This window comes from Mobula birostris, chromosome 5 (genome assembly GCF_030028105.1).
Source record: "Mobula birostris isolate sMobBir1 chromosome 5, sMobBir1.hap1, whole genome shotgun sequence".
In the NCBI taxonomy this organism is placed as follows: domain Eukaryota; kingdom Metazoa; phylum Chordata; class Chondrichthyes; order Myliobatiformes; family Myliobatidae; genus Mobula; species Mobula birostris.
The window spans coordinates 29,522,016-29,541,745 of NC_092374.1; the positions used below are offsets into that span (position 1 = coordinate 29,522,016).

The 19,730-nt window shown below is 42.6% G+C and overlaps 1 protein-coding gene across 6 annotated transcripts in view; it reads left to right on the forward strand.

Moving 5' to 3' along the window:
- snx25 (sorting nexin 25) overlaps positions 1–19,730 on the forward strand; it is a 309,072-nt gene that overhangs the window by 214,783 nt on the left and 74,559 nt on the right. For all 6 annotated transcript variants that reach the window (XM_072257752.1, XM_072257750.1, XM_072257754.1 and 3 more), the window contains exons 11-12: positions 4,068–4,232; positions 12,702–12,833. In XM_072257752.1, coding sequence (XP_072113853.1) covers positions 4,068–4,232; positions 12,702–12,833 — 297 coding nt within the window. The remainder of the gene's footprint in view (positions 1–4,067; positions 4,233–12,701; positions 12,834–19,730) is intronic.

Genomic DNA, 19,730 nt, shown 5'->3' on the forward strand with positions numbered 1-19,730 from the left:
TACAGCCCAAGAGCTGCCAGACGTTGCTCATATGGTAATGCTTTCATTCCTGGAATCATTCTTATGAATCTTCTCTGAACCCTGTCCAATGTCAGTATATCCTTTCTAAAATAAGGAGCCCAAAACTGCACACAATACTCCAAGTGTGGTCTCACGAGTGCCTTATGGAGCCTTAACATCACATCCCTGCTCTTATATCCTATATCTCTCAAAATGAATGCCAACATTGTATTCGCCATCTTCACTACCGACTCAATCTGGAGGTTAGCCTTTAGGGTATCCTGCACAAGGGCTTGCAAGTCCCTTTGCATCTCTGCATTTGAATTATCTCCCTATCTAAATAATAGTGTGCCTGTTTACTTCTTCCACCAAAGTGCGTGATCATACACTTTCCAACATTTTATTTTATTTGCCACTTCTTTGCCTATTCCCCTAAACTATCTAAGTCTCTCTACAGGCTCTCTGTTTCCTCAACACTACCCGCGCCTCCACCTATCTTTGGTATCATTGGCAAATTTAGCCACAAATCCATTAATCCCATAGTCCAAATCATTGACATACATCGTAAAAAGCAGCGGTCCCAACACCAACCCCTGTGGAACTCCACTGGTAACCGGCAGCCAGCCAGAATAGGATCCCTTTATTCCCACTCTCTGTTTTCTGCCAATCAGCCAATGCTCCATCCATGCTAGTAACTTCTCTGTAAATTCCATGGGCTCTTATCTTGTTAAGTAGCCTCATGTGTGGCAACTTGTCAACAGCCTTCTGAAAATCCAAGTACAACACATCTACTACATCTCCTTTACCTACCCTGCTTGCAATTTCCTCAAAAAGTTGCAGTAGGTTTGCCAGACAGGACTTTTCTTTAAAGAAACCATGCTGGCTTTGGCCTATCTTGTCATGTGCCTCCAAGTATTCTGTAATCTCATCCCTAACAATCGATTCCAACAACTTCCCAACCAGTGACGTCAGGCTACAGGTTGAAAGTTTTCTTTCTGCTGCCTCCCACCCCTCTTAAATAGCGGAGTAACATTTGCAATTTTCCAGTCATGCAGTACAGTGCCGGAATCTATCGATTCTTGAAAGATCATTGTTAGTGCCCCCACATTCTCTCCAGCTACTTCCTTCAGGGTGCATTCCATTAGGGTCCAGGAGATTTATCCACCCTCAGACCATTAAGCTTCCTGAGCACCTTCTCAGTAGTAATTTTCACTGCACAAACTTCACTTCCCTGACACTCTTGAATGTCCGGTATACTGCAGATGTCTTCTACTGTGAAGACTGATGCAAAACACACATTCAGTTCCTCTGCCATCTCTGCGTTTCTAATTACAATATCTCCAGTGTCATTTTCTATTGGTCCTATATCTACCCTCAACTCTCTTTTACCCTTTATATACTTAAAAGAGCTTTTAGTATCTTCTTTGATATTAGTCACCAGCTTCCTTTTATAATTCATCTTTTCCTTCCTAATGACCTTCTTAGTTTTCTTTTGCAAATTTTTAAAAGCTTTAAAAGATTTGTGGAACCAGTCTCATGTACCTTCCTGGAATTCCCTTCGAGTAAGCAGACCAAAACTGTGCACAGTGATTCAAATGCAATCTCAGCGTTGGTGTATATAATCAGTCTGGATGCACAGGTATGTCATTGCATAGAGAAAGCTTAGAAACTTGGACAGAACATTTAAAAACAGCAGCAAATAAATAAGACGTTAATAAGGAAGGAAAAATTAGAGTACCAGATAAAGCTAGCCAGAAATATAAAACCTGGAACAACAGATAATCTGCTGGAGGAACTCCATGAGTAAAGCAGCATCTGTGGGAGAAAAGGGATTGTCAACGATTCAGTTTGAAACCCCGTGTCAGGATTAATCTTGGCCTGAAAGAAGGTTGTTTTTTGCTCCAGATTTCTGCATCTTCAGTCCCTTGTGTCCCTATAAAATCTGTAAGGCTTTTCTGTAGATATTTAAGAAAGAAAAGTGTTAACAAAATTTGTATTTGGCCTGCTGAAATTGAACCTAGGGAATTAATAATGGAAAACCAAGAAATGGCAACTGAATGAAACATGTATTATATCAGTCTTCATAGTAGTGGATACAAGCAATGTTACAAAAATTGCTATGTCAGTAATTTGGAGGGAAAAATTTAACAAACATCAAGGAAGTAATACTAAGCAAAATGTAAGAGTTGTCAGCCTGAGTTTTGATTGACTTCATTCTAGGCTGTTAAAAGAAGTAGTTCATGTGCTGCCTCCTGTGTTGGCTTGATTTTTCAAAAATTTCCCAGCTTCACAAAAGCTTCCATCAGATCAGAAAATAACAAATGTAATTTCTTGATTCAAAAACAACAGGAAACAAAGCAAGAAACTACAGGCCAGTTAGCATAACATCTGAATCTTTTTAAGTGTTCAAAGTTATTAATGATATAATGATGATATTTGGTAATTAATGAGTAATAGCCATTCAGAAATATTCAAGGTAATTAGGCAAAGTTTACATGGTTTTATGAAAGGGAAGTTCTGTTTTATGAACTTACTGGAATTCCATTTTCCAAAAATATTAAAAAAGCATGTTATCTAAAAAGTGAGAGATTGCACCGCACCAAGAGCTGGGTGTCCTGGTGCATGGTGTGCAAAAATCTAGTACAAGTACAAGAATTAATCAGGAAAAACTAATAGGATGTTCTTTTTTTATTGTGAGGGAATAAAAAACAGGTGATTATACTTCAGTTATATGGAGGCATTGTTGAGATTAGTTCTGAATTGCTGGCTATTGTGTTGTCTCCTATACAAAGACATATGGTATTGCATTGGAAGTAGTTCTCTAAAGCTTACCAGACCAGTATCTGGAATGGGAAGGTTATCTTGTGTGAAAAATATTGGACAGACAACTGCTCCATCCACTGGAGTTTGGAAGAGTAAAGCTTTGTTCCTGTCTTTCTGGTGAGGAAGTAGATTCAGGAAGATTTCTCTTGCAAGAGGATCTAGAACTTGTGGTCATTATTTAAAAATAAGGGATTATCCATTTAAGATGTGGTGAAACAAAAAACTTCTCCAAGGGGCCATATCAGCAGTTTTTTGATTACTTTTAAGGCTAAAACAAGGGGTGAAAGGTTGCTAGGAATAAAGAATGGAAGTTAAGATCAGATCATCTGTGGTCTGATTAAATGGTGGAGTAAACTCAAGGGGCTTACTGGCTTTATCATCCTAATTTGTATGTTAGTTTGATAGACAGGCAAATGAAGCGATTATTTGAACAAGGGAGGAAATGTGTTTTTGGTTACTTGAAAGATATTCACCTTTTAAATTCTAAAATGAGATTGACCTCTGTTTCTTCCTGTTTCTTCCTGTTCAGATGCTACATCACGATCTGCAAATTTCTATCATCTTCTGCCTTAATTTTATGTCTCTGCAATATTTTGATTTTACAATGTAAACTTAGTGGATCGATTAAGCTATTTTTATCTTGTAACTGCTACGCGTTTCTAAAGAATGTAATTACAGAATTTCAATTTCAGAAAGAATTAATACCTTGAAGAAAGTTGGTGAGAATAATCTATAAGAGAGAAGAATTTTCTTTTGTTTTCAAACCAATTTCTTCTTTTTTCAATCATCTTCCATCAGGAAGTCAGCGAATGATTCTAAGGCAACTTTCTGGAATCAACCATTCCTTTAATTTCTTAAGGAGACCTTCAAAGCCTCTATTCAGTGCAAATGCACACTGCTACTTTCTTAGTGATGTAGTTTGTAGAAAATATAATTTTGTGATATGACCTTTTGAGGCGTTTGAGCATGTGATGCCATAAGGCAGAGAAATTCCAGTGATTTATCATTCCATCTATTTCAATCCTGCCTTCTGCCATTTTATTATGGTGTTTATCAATATCTTAGAATATCCAGCTGCAAAATGAAGTTTGATTGTGAACTTCGCAGTTAAGGTGTAAAATTGCTGTATAGAATCAAAACTCGGTACTTGTGTAAAACATCCTGATGTTCTCATTAATTTATGACCAGAAGAATTGGCCATGTGGTTTGCCACACTTGGCTAACTGCCAACTCTTTTCTTCCAGCACCAGGTGTGTGAGAGTGGAGAGGAAATCCTGGATGAGGGGAGCAATGGCATTAATGAGCAAGCTAGCTATGCTGTGAACAAATTGCGACAGCTGAATGAGAAACTTGAATACAAGAGACAAGCTCTCGGCTCCATCCAGAATTCACCAAAACCTGACAGAAAGGTATGATATTTCCATTTTGTGAAACCTACCAGAAGTGACTGAAGTTTGATGCCAAGCATAAAGCACAGGACAATACCATAACCGACAACTCAAAAACAACAAACAATTTACAAGACAATAGTGCAAACAACCATGAGAGATCAACAATTAGCAGAATGGTCGAATGCGCAAACATCAATAATCAAACTTCCATAAGTGTGAACATATGAACAGATTCAATAATTATCAACAGAAGAAGGAGAGCAGGAAAGACCGTTTAACGGATGTTGTACAGGGACAGCTAGGGTATCACACCTGAGTGAGGTTTGTTGAGAAGCTGGATAGCTACAGAATTCCAGTTAGTTAGGTAAAATATTTTAAGTTGGGATAAACAAGTCATTATAATTATGCTACCTTATCAAATTGCTCAGCATTTTCCATCCATAGATCTGCCAAGGATTAATCATTTCATTTTAAAGATAGACATTTTATTATTGTAGCTATTTTATTGCTGTGAATCTTGAAGATGATTTTCAAAATTAATATTGCAATTCATGACTGCCATTTTATAAAAATCTGTAATTATCAACTAAAATAACCGATTGACACTGAAAAATCTAGCCGAAGTTTCAACTCGTAACAGTCTTTGCCTTTTATTTATGGTCCCTGACCTGCTGGTTATTTCTTAGTTTTTATCTCGGTTTTCACGCACCTGGGTCATTTTGCTTTTCTCAGCCAAGAGTGATTCATTCTGCTTTTGAAATATTATAAAGCTGAGAAAACATGGCTCTAATATCAGGACAAATTGGGCATATTGCAACATGTGACTCACAGAAGTTGGGGCATTCACATGAATTAAATTAAAACAAATATATAAAATTAAAATCAACTGAATTTCAGAATGAGGAAATTGTGCGCCATTCATTTAGTATTAGTACAGTATATCAAGACCAGAGAGATTATTTTTAATTATTATGGCTTGCAGTGCAGTTTAAATAATTTACATTTCATTACATGAAAAGGAAGGTTAATGTAAATTTATTAATTCCATGTATCATAGAACATAACAGCACAATGCAGGTCTTTTGGCCCATGATGTTATGCCAACCCAACACCACCTTTGAAAAAGTATCGAAGGCATACCTTGTGGAAGAACGGTGAACTACTTGCAGCAGTTTCCCAGTATAACAGAAAACACATATAGCCCACCTTCCCTGTCACCCTGGTCTCACCTATCACTTGCTAGCTTGTACTCCTCCCCTCATCTCTTCCCTCCCCTCAACCATCTTGTTATTTATTTCCCTCCTTAGATTCTACCTAACTTGCTGGGTTCCTTTGGTATTTTTTGTGTTTTGCTGAAGATTTTCAGCATCTGCAGAACTTCATGTGTACTTCAGAAGTAGACTTCCTCCACGTGCTCCTACAGCACAGAAACAGTCTTTGGGCTGAGCCACAACCTGCAAGCACCCATTTAAACTCATCCTACACTACACTAATACCATTGCTGTCCCCATGTTCCCACCAACCCCTCGTAACTCCTACAATTTACCCATGTGCAAGGGACAATTTGCCATGACCAATTAACTTAGCATGTCTTTGGGATTTGGAAAGAAAGCAGGGCTCCTGGAGGAAACCCATATGATTGCGGGAGGAATGTGATAACTCCACACAGACTGTGTGGAAGTCGAATCCAGATAAAGTCACTCAGAGACCGTATTAGTACAAACCCTTTATTCCAAGCACCCGGGGCTTACTCAGTTAGTTGCTCAAACAGGAACAGTCTGTCTGTGACTGTTCCTGCCCAATCCACTAACTGCCTAACAATTCCCTTTACAACACAGATATATTGGTCCAGATACCCCCCATACAAGACAGGCTGGAGCCAAAGTTACTTACTACATGACAGCCCCAAGAGACAAATTACAAAATAGTCATAATGGCTTACACACACAGAACAGACTGAAGCTGTCCTATCTCTACGCATGACTACACAAGGAGATGAGCATCTTAAAACCCTAGCTGACTACCTTCAAGAGGAAATAGTGCTGTAACAAAATTCGCACGTCTGTTGGCCATCAAGGTTTCTCGCAGAAAGAAACAGGCTGCTATGTTTAATGACCGTGTTAACCTTTTACATACTTTATCATTCCCTCCTTTTGATCATTAAATTACAAAGCAGTAATTTTTAACAGAGAAAGCGACTGAGTACAGCATTGAATTATCAGTGGGTAAAAACAGCGTACAGCGGTAATTGTAACAATGATAATTCAAACTGTTAGGCCGTAATGCAATATCATGCCCCACATATTACCGAACAAGCCTTCGAAGACCACCATTTCGACCCTTCGGTGAACCCATGTAAATCCTGCCCTACTTTCTTAATGCTGTCAATCTCCTTGGCAGTGTGCTCGGAGAGGGATGTAATGTTAGTAGAGTCATCAGGGATATAGGTGCAGCATTCTGTGCCAGTGATAACACAGGTTCCCCCTTTCTCAGCTAGGATAAAATCTAAAGATTCTGTAGGACTGTTTGTCGGATGGCTAACATTTCCGTGATCACCTCAGCCACCTGAATCTGGGTGCCTAATAGAGCGCTGGCAGTTTCATTTGCCAATTCCTCCTGGGCAGCTGCCAGCGTAATGATTTCTCGGGAGTTCCTAGCCGTGCCATAAGATGGGAAGGCAATCATCCAGAATCTCTCTGATTCCATGATTCTCCGTTTCCGCCTCTGCCAGTGGGGGTAATCCCGCGGCTCAGGCACTACCCTTAGGTTGGGGACCAGGTAAGCTAGATAACAGCAGCCGCTCCATTTCTTCTGGGGCGGCTGCGGGTCCCACCTGTGAATCGCTTCCCTGGGTAGCTACAAGTAGGCTTTATCCCCACAAACCCAGTAGGTGCTATCCAAAGGCCAAGAGAGAAGCCCGCCATTAACATTATAATTATAGATGCTGCAAGTGCTGTTTCCCAGGAAAAGTTTCCCCTGGTGATTACAGTAACATGTTGTATTTGTCACCCGGACGCGAGACACATGTAAGTGTGGCCAAGAGGCTTCAGGGGAGGACTGGAGGAGGCATATTCAACGGAGACTTGAGGTACCACCCTTCAAAACACTTGACATTTGCAATCGCTTGGGGTCCCCTTGCAATCCAGGACTTCACTACCCCGGGTGTTATTAGAGAATCCCCAAGCAGAGAGTTCCTCGCTATAATTGAGGGGGATCACTGACAACTGTGCCATAGTCTTTCCATGCGAGGGTACTTGCGTGCATATCCAATATTCCCCTGCTTCTTAGTGCTTGGCATAGTTGTAGCAAAGGGACAGGAAAGTATTATGGGCAACATCAGACAGTGAGGGATGTTTTGACCATGGCACTTGGGGAACTATTCCCTGTGTGGGCCTTGGGGTAAAGATGATTCTAACCTGTGGGGAGCTGCCACGTCTTTGGCGGCCACTGCTCCCGCCCTTATGTATGACTCAAGTTGACTGGAAGCCCGCAAAAAGAAAGCAAAAGAAAAGACAATGGCCCGGTACATGGTGGAGTCCGTAATAAACTCTTTAGTCCGTAATTTTTTACAGTCACTACGATGTATCCAGCACAGTTGTCCTTCCAACTTGACTGCCGTGGGTGTGGTGAGCAGTACTTGGAATGGTCCCTTCCTCTGTTGTTCTAATTTGCCACGGCTCCAGTCCTTAGTCCCCAGCCCGGATTCGATGTTGGGGTAGACGCCTTCCCTTGTCGTATCGTCTTCGTCCTTGTATGCCTGATGTACCTGTGAATGTAAGGCTTGGAGAATCTTAGTTAGGTAGCTCATTTATATCAAGAGTAGGAGGCTGCTCAGAACCCCATGGAGTCCTTAGGGGCTTCCCGAAGCTGATTTCAGCTGGTGACAATCCTGTTTTTTTTCTCTCGGGGGAGAGGGTGGCTCTCAAATGTTAAGGGCAATACCTTTAATCAATTAAGCCCTGTTTCCTCCGTAAGTTTTGCCTATTTAGTTTTTTAGCATACCATTTACCCTTTCCACTATACCTGCAGCCTGGAGATGGTGAGAGCAATGGAATTGTTGTTTGATGGATAAGGCATTGCAGATTTCCTCATTTAACTTTGCTACAAAGTGGGGACCGTTATCTGAACTCAATATCTCTGGTAGCCCATACCGGGGGATGACTTCTCACAACAGTATTTTAGCTGCTGTCAGGACTTATTAGGAGCTTAAGGAGATTTGATATGTCAACAAATACACTCAAAAACTTCTATAGTTGTACCATGGAGAGCATTCTGACAGGCTGCATCACTGTCTGGTACGGAGGGGCTACTGCACAGGACTCAAAGAAGCTGCAGAGGGTTGTAAATCTAGTCAGCTCCATCTTGGGCACTAGTCTACAAAGTATCAAGGGCATCTTTAGGGAACGGTGTCTCAGAAAGGCAGCATCCATTATTACGGACCTCCAGCACCCAGGGCATGCCCTTTTCTCACTGTTACCATCAAGCCTGAAGGCACACACTCAGCGATTCAGGAACAACTTCTTCCCCTCTGCCATCCGATTCCTAAATGGACATTGAATCTTTGGACACTACCTCACTTTTAATAAATAGTATTTCTGTTTTTGCACATTTTTTAAATCCATTCCATGTACGTAATTGATTTTTATTTCTCTGCTAGATTATGTATTGCATTGAACTGTTGCTGCTAAGTTAACAAATTACATGTCACATGCCAGTGATAATAAACCTGATTCTGATTCTGATTATTCGTGGCAGGGATTGCCTTGATCCATCTGCTGGACACATCTATGGTCACCAAGCAATATTTGTAACAATGCACTCTAGGTAGTTCAATAAAATCAATTTGTAAACATGAAAGATAAGGGAGTGGTGCCCGACACACAGGGTGTCCCCTTTCCCACATTGCTGTTACAGCATCTTAAACATGCTTTTGTCCCCTTTGTTGCCACTTCCTGCAATTTCGGATACCACTATGTTTGCAGCAAACTGTTTACCCTTCCCTCCTTTCCGAGGTGAGTACAAGTATGAATATAATCAAGGAGGATTGGTAGAAATTGGGTAGGGACGCAGACCTGTCCCGCGGGGACCCTCCTTACAGCCCATCTGTAACCATAGTCTGCGTTCCTCCTCAGGGGTGTCCCCCTGAAACATACGTACGACTTTCATGTCTGGCATACCCGTGCTGTCTGAGAGGGCAAGGGGTTTTGGTGGGGTCCCGATGGGTTTATATTTCAAGTGGGCTGCATCTTTGGCAGCCTCATCAGCCAGGGCATTACTGGTGGAGATTTTATCAGTCTGACAGGAATGAGCGGAGCATTTGATGTTTTTGGAAGTTGCAAGGCAGTGAGGAGAGCCTGTACAAACGCAGCATTGCTAATAAGATGTCCTGAGGAGGTGAGGAAACCCCGGCATTCCCAAAGTGCTCCATAGTCATGAGCTACCCCGAAGGCATATCGAGAATCAGTGTAGATGTTTGCACGTTTGTTGGCGGCGAGGATGCAGGCACGAGTGAGGGCAAATAACTCTGCTTTTTGTGCTGACATAGCTAGGTAAAAGGCCACCTGGTCGAGCATCATGTCATCTGTGACCACAGCATAGACAGAACGTCCATGGCCTTGAGGGCCCACGAAAGAACTACCATCGACACACGAGGTTACGTTGGGGTCCTGTAGAGGTTGGTCTGTGAAGTCCTTGCGGGCTATAGTGAGGAATTGATTTTATGGCGTGCAATCATGTTCAGAATAGCTTGTAATCTGGGGTGGCAATATCAGGAAAGTGGCCAGGTTTAGAGTGGAGCAGTGAGAAACTGTCAACAGCGGGTTGCTCAGTAAGGCTGTCTCAGCAATTTTGTCATGCCTGAGTGAGGTGCTGTGTCTGTCGAGAGGTCAAAAGCTCCACCACCGAGTGGGAAGAGAGCACATTTACAGGCTGATGTAGGGTAATATTAGAAGCTGCAGTTACCAGGGTATATACTGCCTTCCCTGAAACTCCACCCATAGGGGCCACTTCCATTGGTATGTTTGTTCAGACTCCTCAAACCCCGAGGAGGCAGTGGTGGCCCCAGAAAGCTGGAATCCATGTTCTGACACTATCTCATGATCAAGGGTGGAAGTGTTTGACCCCCGTATCAATCATAAATGGAAGTTGAATTCCAGCTAGCTGAAGGATTATGCTGGGTTCCTCTTGCTGGTCGCTACTTACAACGGGCAACATTTTCAAGGTCAGTTAGCAAAAGGATTGTTAATGGAGAATGGGGTGACTGTTTGGTTTGAAACTGGGCATCTCTGCTGTTCCCAGGGGCACCTTGCCTTCCAGTGTCCTGGACTGTTAAAACACAGTCCAGGCTGAGCTCCCCCGGGCATGGGCACTCGCTGGGGTGGTCCATTTCTTCGCTCTGGGGGATAAGGTCATTGGGGTGGTCCCCTTATTGTCATCACCTGACTGAGTCAGGAACGTTCACGCCATGACCCTGTTAATCCGGAAGGAGACCAATCCTGATATTATGCACCAGACAAGTGATCCAGTGGGTGGTAAAAGGATAAACCCTCGGCCCACTGGAAATCATGAAAATCGTTAGCCACAACATCAAAGGCTTCAGCCACAGTAAAGCCGAAATCCTGGCAAACTTAAAACCAGATATCTTGTGCATACAAGAAACTCATAGGCTGAACAACCAACCCTATGTGCCAGGAATGCACTTGGCTATTGATACCCCTAGCCAAACTTAAAGAAGTGCAATCTTTGTTAAAGATAAATCTATAGTAATGACCACAGCAAACTCGCTCAATGGAACTTCTGAAAGTTGAAACAAAACATATCAGTATCATCTCGGTCTACAAACCCCCTAATGAACCATTCATGTGGCCGCGTAACCTAGATCTCCAGGACAAAATGTACCTCATTATTTGTGACTTTAATAGCCATGGCACCAACTGGGGATACGAAGATCTAGTTCAAATGATCTAATGCAAATAGAGAAGAAGTTGTATCATGGGCTGTAAACAACAGTCTTGAGCTACTATACGAGTCAAAGGACACCCCTACCTTCACAAGTGCCAGATGGAGAAAAGGATACAACCCAGACCTCGTCTTTGTTACCTCGGCAAGGTCCAACCTCTTCACACGAACAGTCCTCTAACATATACCCAAATCCCAACACCGTCCTGATTCGCTTACCCAACTTTAATTCTTAGACGACTTCAAATTTTAGTCGGAGGCGTTGGAGTCGGCGCACCGCACCAGAGACGGTGTGGGGTGGTGTCCATGTTGTAGCTGGTGCTGCTGTCCAGTGCTCAGTTGGCAAAGGACAAGCTGTATTGTGTTCAACTGCAGACTGCTGCAACATTCATGAACTTGGGGATTTGAACTATTTTTGTTGTGTGTGACTATTTTACTACTGTCTTATAAGACTATAAGATATAGGAGCAGAATTAAGTCATTTAATGCATTGAGTTTGCTCCGCCATTCTATCATGATTCATTTTCTCTCTCAGCCCCAGTCTCCTGCCCTCCCCATATGCCTTCACTGCCTGACAAATCAAGAACCTATCAATCTCTGCCTTAAACCCAAACAAGGTTTGAACTCTGAAGCAGTTTATAATAAGTGAGGCAGGGACTTGATTTCTGTAATAGCTCCCAGCATTTACCCAAGTTATGTACTTAACTTCTTACTGCCTATTATGCCACTGACACTTCGGGCAGCACTGAAGGCACTTCCTCTCTCGTGGTGTTCAGAGCTTCCTTCGTTCATCATGCCATTATTTTCCTCTTAGTTTTCACTCGTATCAGCCATGCAAGTTCCAGGTAGAGACTTGGGTATACCATCGCACTCCCATGTAGAAGGATTATTCATAGCTGGTTCCATAACAGCTGTGATTTACTAGTCAGGGTCGTTAGGTTTGAGCTGAACCCTCCAACCTGGAGGAATGGTGGACCACTCTTAGTCTGGCCTCTACCCTTTGACCTGTTTGGCATGGGTGAACCTACCAAGAGTCAAAGCATAAAGCCTTGACTCCAGCCAGCAAAGTACCCCAGGTTACTGAGGGATCAAGCCTCCAAACCATGACAAGGCTGTATTCCTCTTGGAAGACAATTTATGTAGGGTCAGTATTAATAAATTCTACATACAAATGATTCAAGTTTGTCACGGATGGCTTCAGAGAAGTTTATCCACAGGAGGAGATGGATGATAAAGAAAATTATGGACCCATTCATCAGATGAACTAGAGATGAAACTGCCATATTTTCCATATATTAATCTGCTAATGTTCTACAGAATATTGCAGATTGAATGCTTGGAGTTGGTACGTAGTGATCTCTGCTTACGTGAAAAGTTAAGTTTCATCTTATTATTGTGCAAAGAAAATGAAAAACGGACATAATTAGAAATGGTTATACAATGCAATTTGCAGCTTAGTTCATGTATTTCAGCTGGTAAAATATTTTAGATACAGGATCTCAATGTTGTTAATATCTCCGTCTCATTTAGATTGTCACAAAGCTGAAGGATGAGATTGCAACAATGGAGAAAGAACAGAATGACCTGCAGCAGCACATTGCCCGCACAGACTGGTGGTGTGAAAACCTTGGCCAGTGGAAAGCCATTATCAGCAGCAGTGAGGTACGTTTATCCGAAGTATCCTTGGGACTGCACATCCATCCCTCTGTTTCTGACTTATTTCCCTATATTTGTCCACCAATTTAGGGAGGTGGCAGAAGAGAGCAATTATGTTGTTTAGGTCTGTTTGTATTTTATTGGTCATTCTTCTATATAAAATTTGCCGTTGCCGTAATGCAATGCTCTTTGTATGGGAAAAGTAGTCACACCGGCTGCCTTTGTTGCGCCTGTGAAGACCACATGGTACGTAAGATGTGGAGCAACTTGCTTAACTAACTGTATTTAGCCCTCCTAGACAAGCTGTTCAAATTGACTGTGGTCAGTGCTTGCAAGCAAATGTTACTAGAATATAGAATTTAACATCTAGAGCAGTACTCCCATTACTGAAGTGCAATGCTTGGCATTTAGCTCACTTTGAGTAGCAAGAGGGTGAAATCAAATTTATGAACTATGCCAGCCAGTTCATAATTAATGACAGCTAAAAGCATTAATAACTTTATCAGAAATGTTAAAGCAAACTGATTTGCTATTTTACAGTAAAACTACACACTTCAGCTCAAGTTTCTAAAGTTTGCAAGCTCTGATCCAAGTGGTATAGGTATGAAATGAACTATGCAGCACTATACAGGGATATGCTCAATGAGGGGGAGAGCTGAGATGGCAAAAATCTCCCCATCCTTGCCATTCAGCATTACTTTTTTAACCTTGTTCTACATCAATGTACAGTGTAATGACCTGATATGTATGAATCATATATAAACCGAACCTTTCACTGTATCTCGGCACATGTGAAGTCATTAAACTGTTCCCAATTCTAATTCAGCATAGAGCATGAATCAAAGGAGCTTTGGGTCGCCTTGGGCTGCAAAAGTAATGTTTCTGTCAACAATTTTAGCATTCAAGTACAAGAACATTCTAATTTCGGTTTAAGATTGCAAATGAGTTTTTTTTACATACATGACCTAAATGCAAAGAGGCTTGTTTACAACGTCAACGGAACCTGAACTCAGATGAACTATATGAGGGTGAATGAATCATTTGATATGTCAAACACAATTTAATGACTGTATTAGCCTTTTAATGGACATTTCTAGGTAAATTGATGATTACATTTAATCGAGGAATGTGATTCTAAACAACCTCTGCAACCCAAAGCTCCTTTGATTCATGCTGTATGCTGAATTTGAATTGGAAGTTGTCTAATATTTTCTCATGTGCTGAGATACAGTGAAAGGTTTGTTTTGCATATGATTCGTACTGTGCATTGATGTAGAACAAGGTTAAAAAATAACAATGCAGAATGGCAAGGATGAGGAGAGCTTTGCCATCACAGCCCTCCCCATCACTGAGCACATTACTATATAGTACTATATAGTTCACTGTATATCTGTACCACTCAGGTCAGAGCTTCTACAAAGCAGATAAATAATGAGCTACAAATCTGTCATAATATATATGTGTACTTAGGTTTATCAAAGGCTCATGAAGGATATTAATTATCTGAAACAAGCAGGGAAATGCTGGCATATCTGGATTGAATCCCAAAGCCCCTGCCCAGAAGAGTCAGGGAATCTGGATTCCTGCATGTCCAGAAACAGGAATGTGATGTCAGACGCATCAGGTAGTCCTCTAGTGGAACACATACTTTAATGCCCAGTCAATGCCAGTGCTGGGGAAACTACCCATTGTGTTTATGCTGAGGTAGATCTAGTACTGGACAGCAAAGTTCAATCATTTCAGTGGAGACTAATGGCTGCAAGAGACAGGGCTGTGTGTAATATACATTGATGAACTTGTTTAGTCTTTTTTTTAACTGTTTAATTTTTAAACTATCACACAGAAAATGCTGGAGAAACTCAGCAGATCAGGCAGTGTCTATGGAAATTAAACAGTTGGTGTTTTGGGCTGAGGCCCTTCTTCAGGACTGGAAAGGAAGGGGGAAGAGGACAGAATAAAAAGGTGGGGAGGGGAGGGGGAGGTGATAGGTGAAGCCAGGTGAGCAGAAAAGGTAAAGGGCTGGAGAGGAGGAATCTGATAGGAGAGGAAAGTGGATTATAGGAGAAAAGGAAGGAGAGATGAACGGACAAGGGACTCACAGAGGGGGCATTCCCTGTGGAAAGTGGAGAGAAGTGGGGGAGGTAAAGGTGTGTTTGGTGGTAGGATCCCTTTTCAGATGGCAGAGGTTGCAGAGAATGGTGTGTTGGATGTGGAGGCTTATAGGGTGACAGGTAAAGACAAAATGAACTCTATCACTGGGTAAGGTAGTGGGAAGATGGGCTGAGCGTGGATGTTTGGGAAATGGAGGAGATTTGGATGAGGGCAGCAGCAATGAGTATATCCATTACTTTTTGTAGGACTTTCCATTTGAGGGTATTGGTGTTTCCATACCAGACTGTGACGCAGCCAGTAAATATATTCTCCAATATATATCAGTAGAAATTTGTCAGTGTTAATCTTGGCAAACTTCTAAGGAAGTAGAGGCACTACTGTGCTTCATAATTGCACTCACGTGCTGTGACCAGGGCAGCTCCTCTGAAATGATAACACCGAAGGATTTAAAGTTGCTGACCATTGCCACCTCTGATCCTCTGATGAGGACTGGCTCATGGTCCTCTGATTTCCTTCTCCTGAAGCCAATAATTGACTCTGTGGTCTTGCTGACATTGAGTAGGAGGTTGTTGTTATGGCACCACTCAGGCAGATTTTCAATCTCCTCTCTACATGCTGATTTGTCACCACCTTTCATTCCGTCTACAACAGTGGTGTCATCAGCAAACTTAAATATGGCGTTGGAACTGTGCTTAGCCTCACAGTGATAAGTGTAGAGCAAGTAGAGCAGGGGGCTAAGCACACAGCCATGGAGGAGATATTGTTGTCAATCCAAACTGACTGCGGTCTGCAAGTGAGGAAATTGAGATTCCTATTGCACAAGGGTGTATTGAAGCCAAGGTCATGAAGCTTATTGAATAGTTTTCACGGGATGATGCTACTCAATGCTGAACTGTAGTCGATAAGGAATATAGAAACATAAAAACATAGAAAATAGGTGCAGGAGTAGGCCATTCGGCCCTTCGAGCCTGCACCGCCATTTATTATGATCATGGCTGATCATCCAACTCAGAACCCCGCCCCAGCCTTCCCTCCATACCCCCTGATCCCCGTAGCCACAAGGGCCATATCTAATTCCCTCTTAAATATAGCCAATGTACTGGCCTCAACTGCTTCCTGTGGCAGAGAATTCCACAGATTCACCACTCTCTGAGTGAAGAAGTTTTTCCTAATCTCGGTCCTAAAAGGCTTCCCCTTTATCCTCAAACTGTGACCCCTCGTTCTGGACTTCCCCAATATCGGGAACAATCTTCCTGCATCTAGCCTGTCCAATCCCTTTAGGATTTTATACGTTTCAATCAGATCCCCCCTCAATCTTCTAAATTCCAATGAGTACAAGCCCAGTTCATCCAGTCTTTCTTCATATGAAAGTCCTGCCATCCCAGGAATCAATCTGGTGAACCTTCTTTGTACTCCCTCTATGGCAAGGATGTCTTTCCTCAGATTAGGGTACCAAAACTGTACACAATACTCCAGGTGTGGTCTCACCAAGGGCTTGTACAACTGCAGTAGTACCTCCCTGCTCCTGTACTCAAATCCTCTCGCTATAAATGTCAGCATACCATTCACCTTTTTCACCGCCTGCTGTACCTGCATGCCCACTTTCAATGACTGGTGTATAATGACACCCAGGTCTCGTTGCACCTCCCCTTTTCCTAATCGGCCACCATTCAGATAATAATCTGTTTTCCTATTTTTGCTACTAAAGTGGATAACTTCTCATTTATCCACATTAAATTGCATCTGCCATGAATTTGCCCACTCACCCAACCTATCCAAGTCACTCTGCATCCTCTTAGCATCCTCCTCACAGCTAACACTGCCACCCAGCTTCGTGTCATCCACAAACTTGGAGATGCTGCATTTAATTCCCTCATCCAAGTCATTAATATATATTGTAAACAACTGGGGACCCAGCACTGAGCCTTGCAGTACCCCACTAGTCACCGCCTGCCATTCTGAAAAGGTCCCGTTTATTCCCACTCTTTGCTTCCTGTCTGCTAACCAATTCTCCATTCACATCAATACCTTACCCCCAATACCATGTGCTTTAAGTTTGCACACTAATCTCCTGTGTGGGACCTTGTCAAAAGCCTTTTGAAAATCCAAATATACCACATCCACTGGTTCTCCCCTATCCACTCTACTAGTTACATCCTCAAAAAATTCAATGAGATTCGTTAGACATGATTTTCCTTTCACAAATCCATGTTGACTTTGTCCGATGATTTCACCGCTTTCCAAATGTGCTGTTATCACATCTTTGATAACTGACTCCAGCAGTTTCCCCACCACCGACGTTAGGCTAACCGGTCTATAATTCCCCGGTTTCTCTCTCCCTCCTTTTTTAAAAAGTGGGGTTACATTAGCCACCCTCCAATCCTCAGGAACTAGTCCAGAACCTAACGAGTTTTGAAAAATTATCACTAGTGCATCCACTATTTCTTGGGCTACTTCCTTAAGCACTCTGGGATGCAGACCATCTGGCCCTGGGGATTTATCTGCCTTCAATCCCTTCAATTTACCTAACAGCACTTCCCTACTATCAAGTATTTCGCTCAGTTCCTCCATCTCACTGGACCCTCTGTCCCCTACTATTTCTGGAAGATTATTTATGTCCTCCTTAGTGAAGACAGAACCAAGGTAATTATTCAATTGGTCTGCCATGTCCTTGCTCCCCATAATCAATTCACCTGTTTCTGTCTGTAGGGGACCTACATTTGTCTTTACCAGTCTTTTCCTTTTTACATACCTATAAAAGCTTTTACAGTCAGTTTTTATGTTCCCTGCCAGTTTTCTCTCATAATCTTTTTTCCCCTTCCTAAGTAAGCCCTTTGTCCTCCTCTGCTGAACTCTGAATTTCTCCAAGTCCTCAGGTGAGCCACTTTCTCTGGCTAATTTGTATGCTTCTTCTTTGGAATTGATACTATCCCTAATTTCTCTTGTCAGCCACAGGTGCACTACCTTCCTTGATTTATTCTTTTCCCAAACTAGGGTGAACAATTGTTGTAGTTCATCCATGCAACCTTTAAATGCTTGCCATTGCATATCCACCGTCAATCCTTTAAGTGTCATTTGCCAGTATCTTAGCTAATTCACCTCTCATACCTTCAAAGTTACCCCTCTTTAAGTTCAGAACCTTTGTTTCTGAATTAACTATGTCACTCTCCATCTTAATGAAGAATTCCACCATATTATGGTCATTCTTACCCAAGGGGCCTCTCACGACAAGATTGCTAATTAACCCTTCCTCATTGCTCAAAACCCAGTCCAGAATAGCCTGCTCTCTAGTTGGTTCCTCGACATGTTGGTTCAAAAAACCATCCCGCATACATTCCAAGAAATCCTCTTCCTCAGCACCTTTACCAATTTGGTTCACCCAATCTACATGTAGATTGAAGTCACCCATTATAACTGCTGTTCCTTTATTGCACACATTTCTAATTTCCTGTTTAATACCATCTCCGACCTCACTACTACTGTTAGGTGGCCTGTACACAACTCCCACCAGCGTCTTCTGCCCCTTAGTGTTACGCAGCTCTACCCATATCGATTCCACATCTTCCTGGCTTATGCCCTTCCTTTCTATTGCGTTAATCTCTTCTTTAACCAGCAACGCCACCCCACCTCCCCTTCCTTCATGTCTATCCCTCCTGAATATTGAATATCCCTGAACGTTGAGCTCCCATCCTTGGTCACCCTGGAGCCATGTCTCTGTGATCCCAACTATATCATAATCATTAATAACAATCTGCACTTTCAATTCATCCACCTTATTATGAATGCTCCTTGCATTGACACACAAAGCCTTCAGGCGCTCTTTTACAACTCTCTTAGCCCTTATACAATTATGTTGAAAAGTGGCCCTTTTTAATGCTTGCCCTGCATTTGTCGGCCTGCCACTTTTGCTCTTCTCCTTAGTACTTTTTGCTTCTACCCTCACTTTACACCCCCCTGTCTCTCTGCACTGGTTCCCATCCCCCTGTTGTGAACTAACCTCCTCACGCCTAGCCTCTTTAATTTGATTCCCACCCCCCAACCATTCTAGTTTAAAGTCACCTCAGTAGCCCTCGCTAATCTCCCTGCCAGGATATTGTTCCCTCTAGGATTCAAGTGTAACCCGTCCTTTTTGTACAGGTCACGCCTGCGCCAAAAGAGGTCCCAATGATCCAAAAACTTGAATCCCTGCCCCCTGCTCCAATCCCTCAGCCACGCATTTATCCTCCACCTCATCGCATTCCTACTCTCAGTGTCGCGTGGCACAGGCAGTAATACCGAGATTACTACCTTTGCGGTCCTTTTTCTCAAATCCCTTCCTAGTTCCCTATATTCTCCTTTCAGGACCTCATCCCTTTTCCTACCTATGTCATTGGTACCTATATGTACCACGACCTCTGGCTCCTCACCCTCCCACTTCAGGATATCTTGGACACGATCAGAAATATCCCGGACCCTGGCACCAGGGAGGCAGACTACCATCCAGGTCTCTGGACTGCGTCCACAGAATCGCCTATCTGACCCTCTTACTATTAAGTCCCCTATCACAACTGCCCTCCTCTTCCTTGCCCTACCCTTCTGAGCTACAGGGCCGGACTCTGTGCCGGAGGCACAGCCACTGTCACTTCCCCCAGGTAAGCTCTGTCCCCCCCAGCAGTACTCAAACAGGAGTACCTATTGTTAAGGGGAATCAAAGTCCTGATGTATGCTGTCCAGGCTTAAGTGAAGAGCCAATGAGATGGCATTTACTGTGGGCCCATTGCTGCGGTAGGTAAACCGGAGCAGATCCAAGTC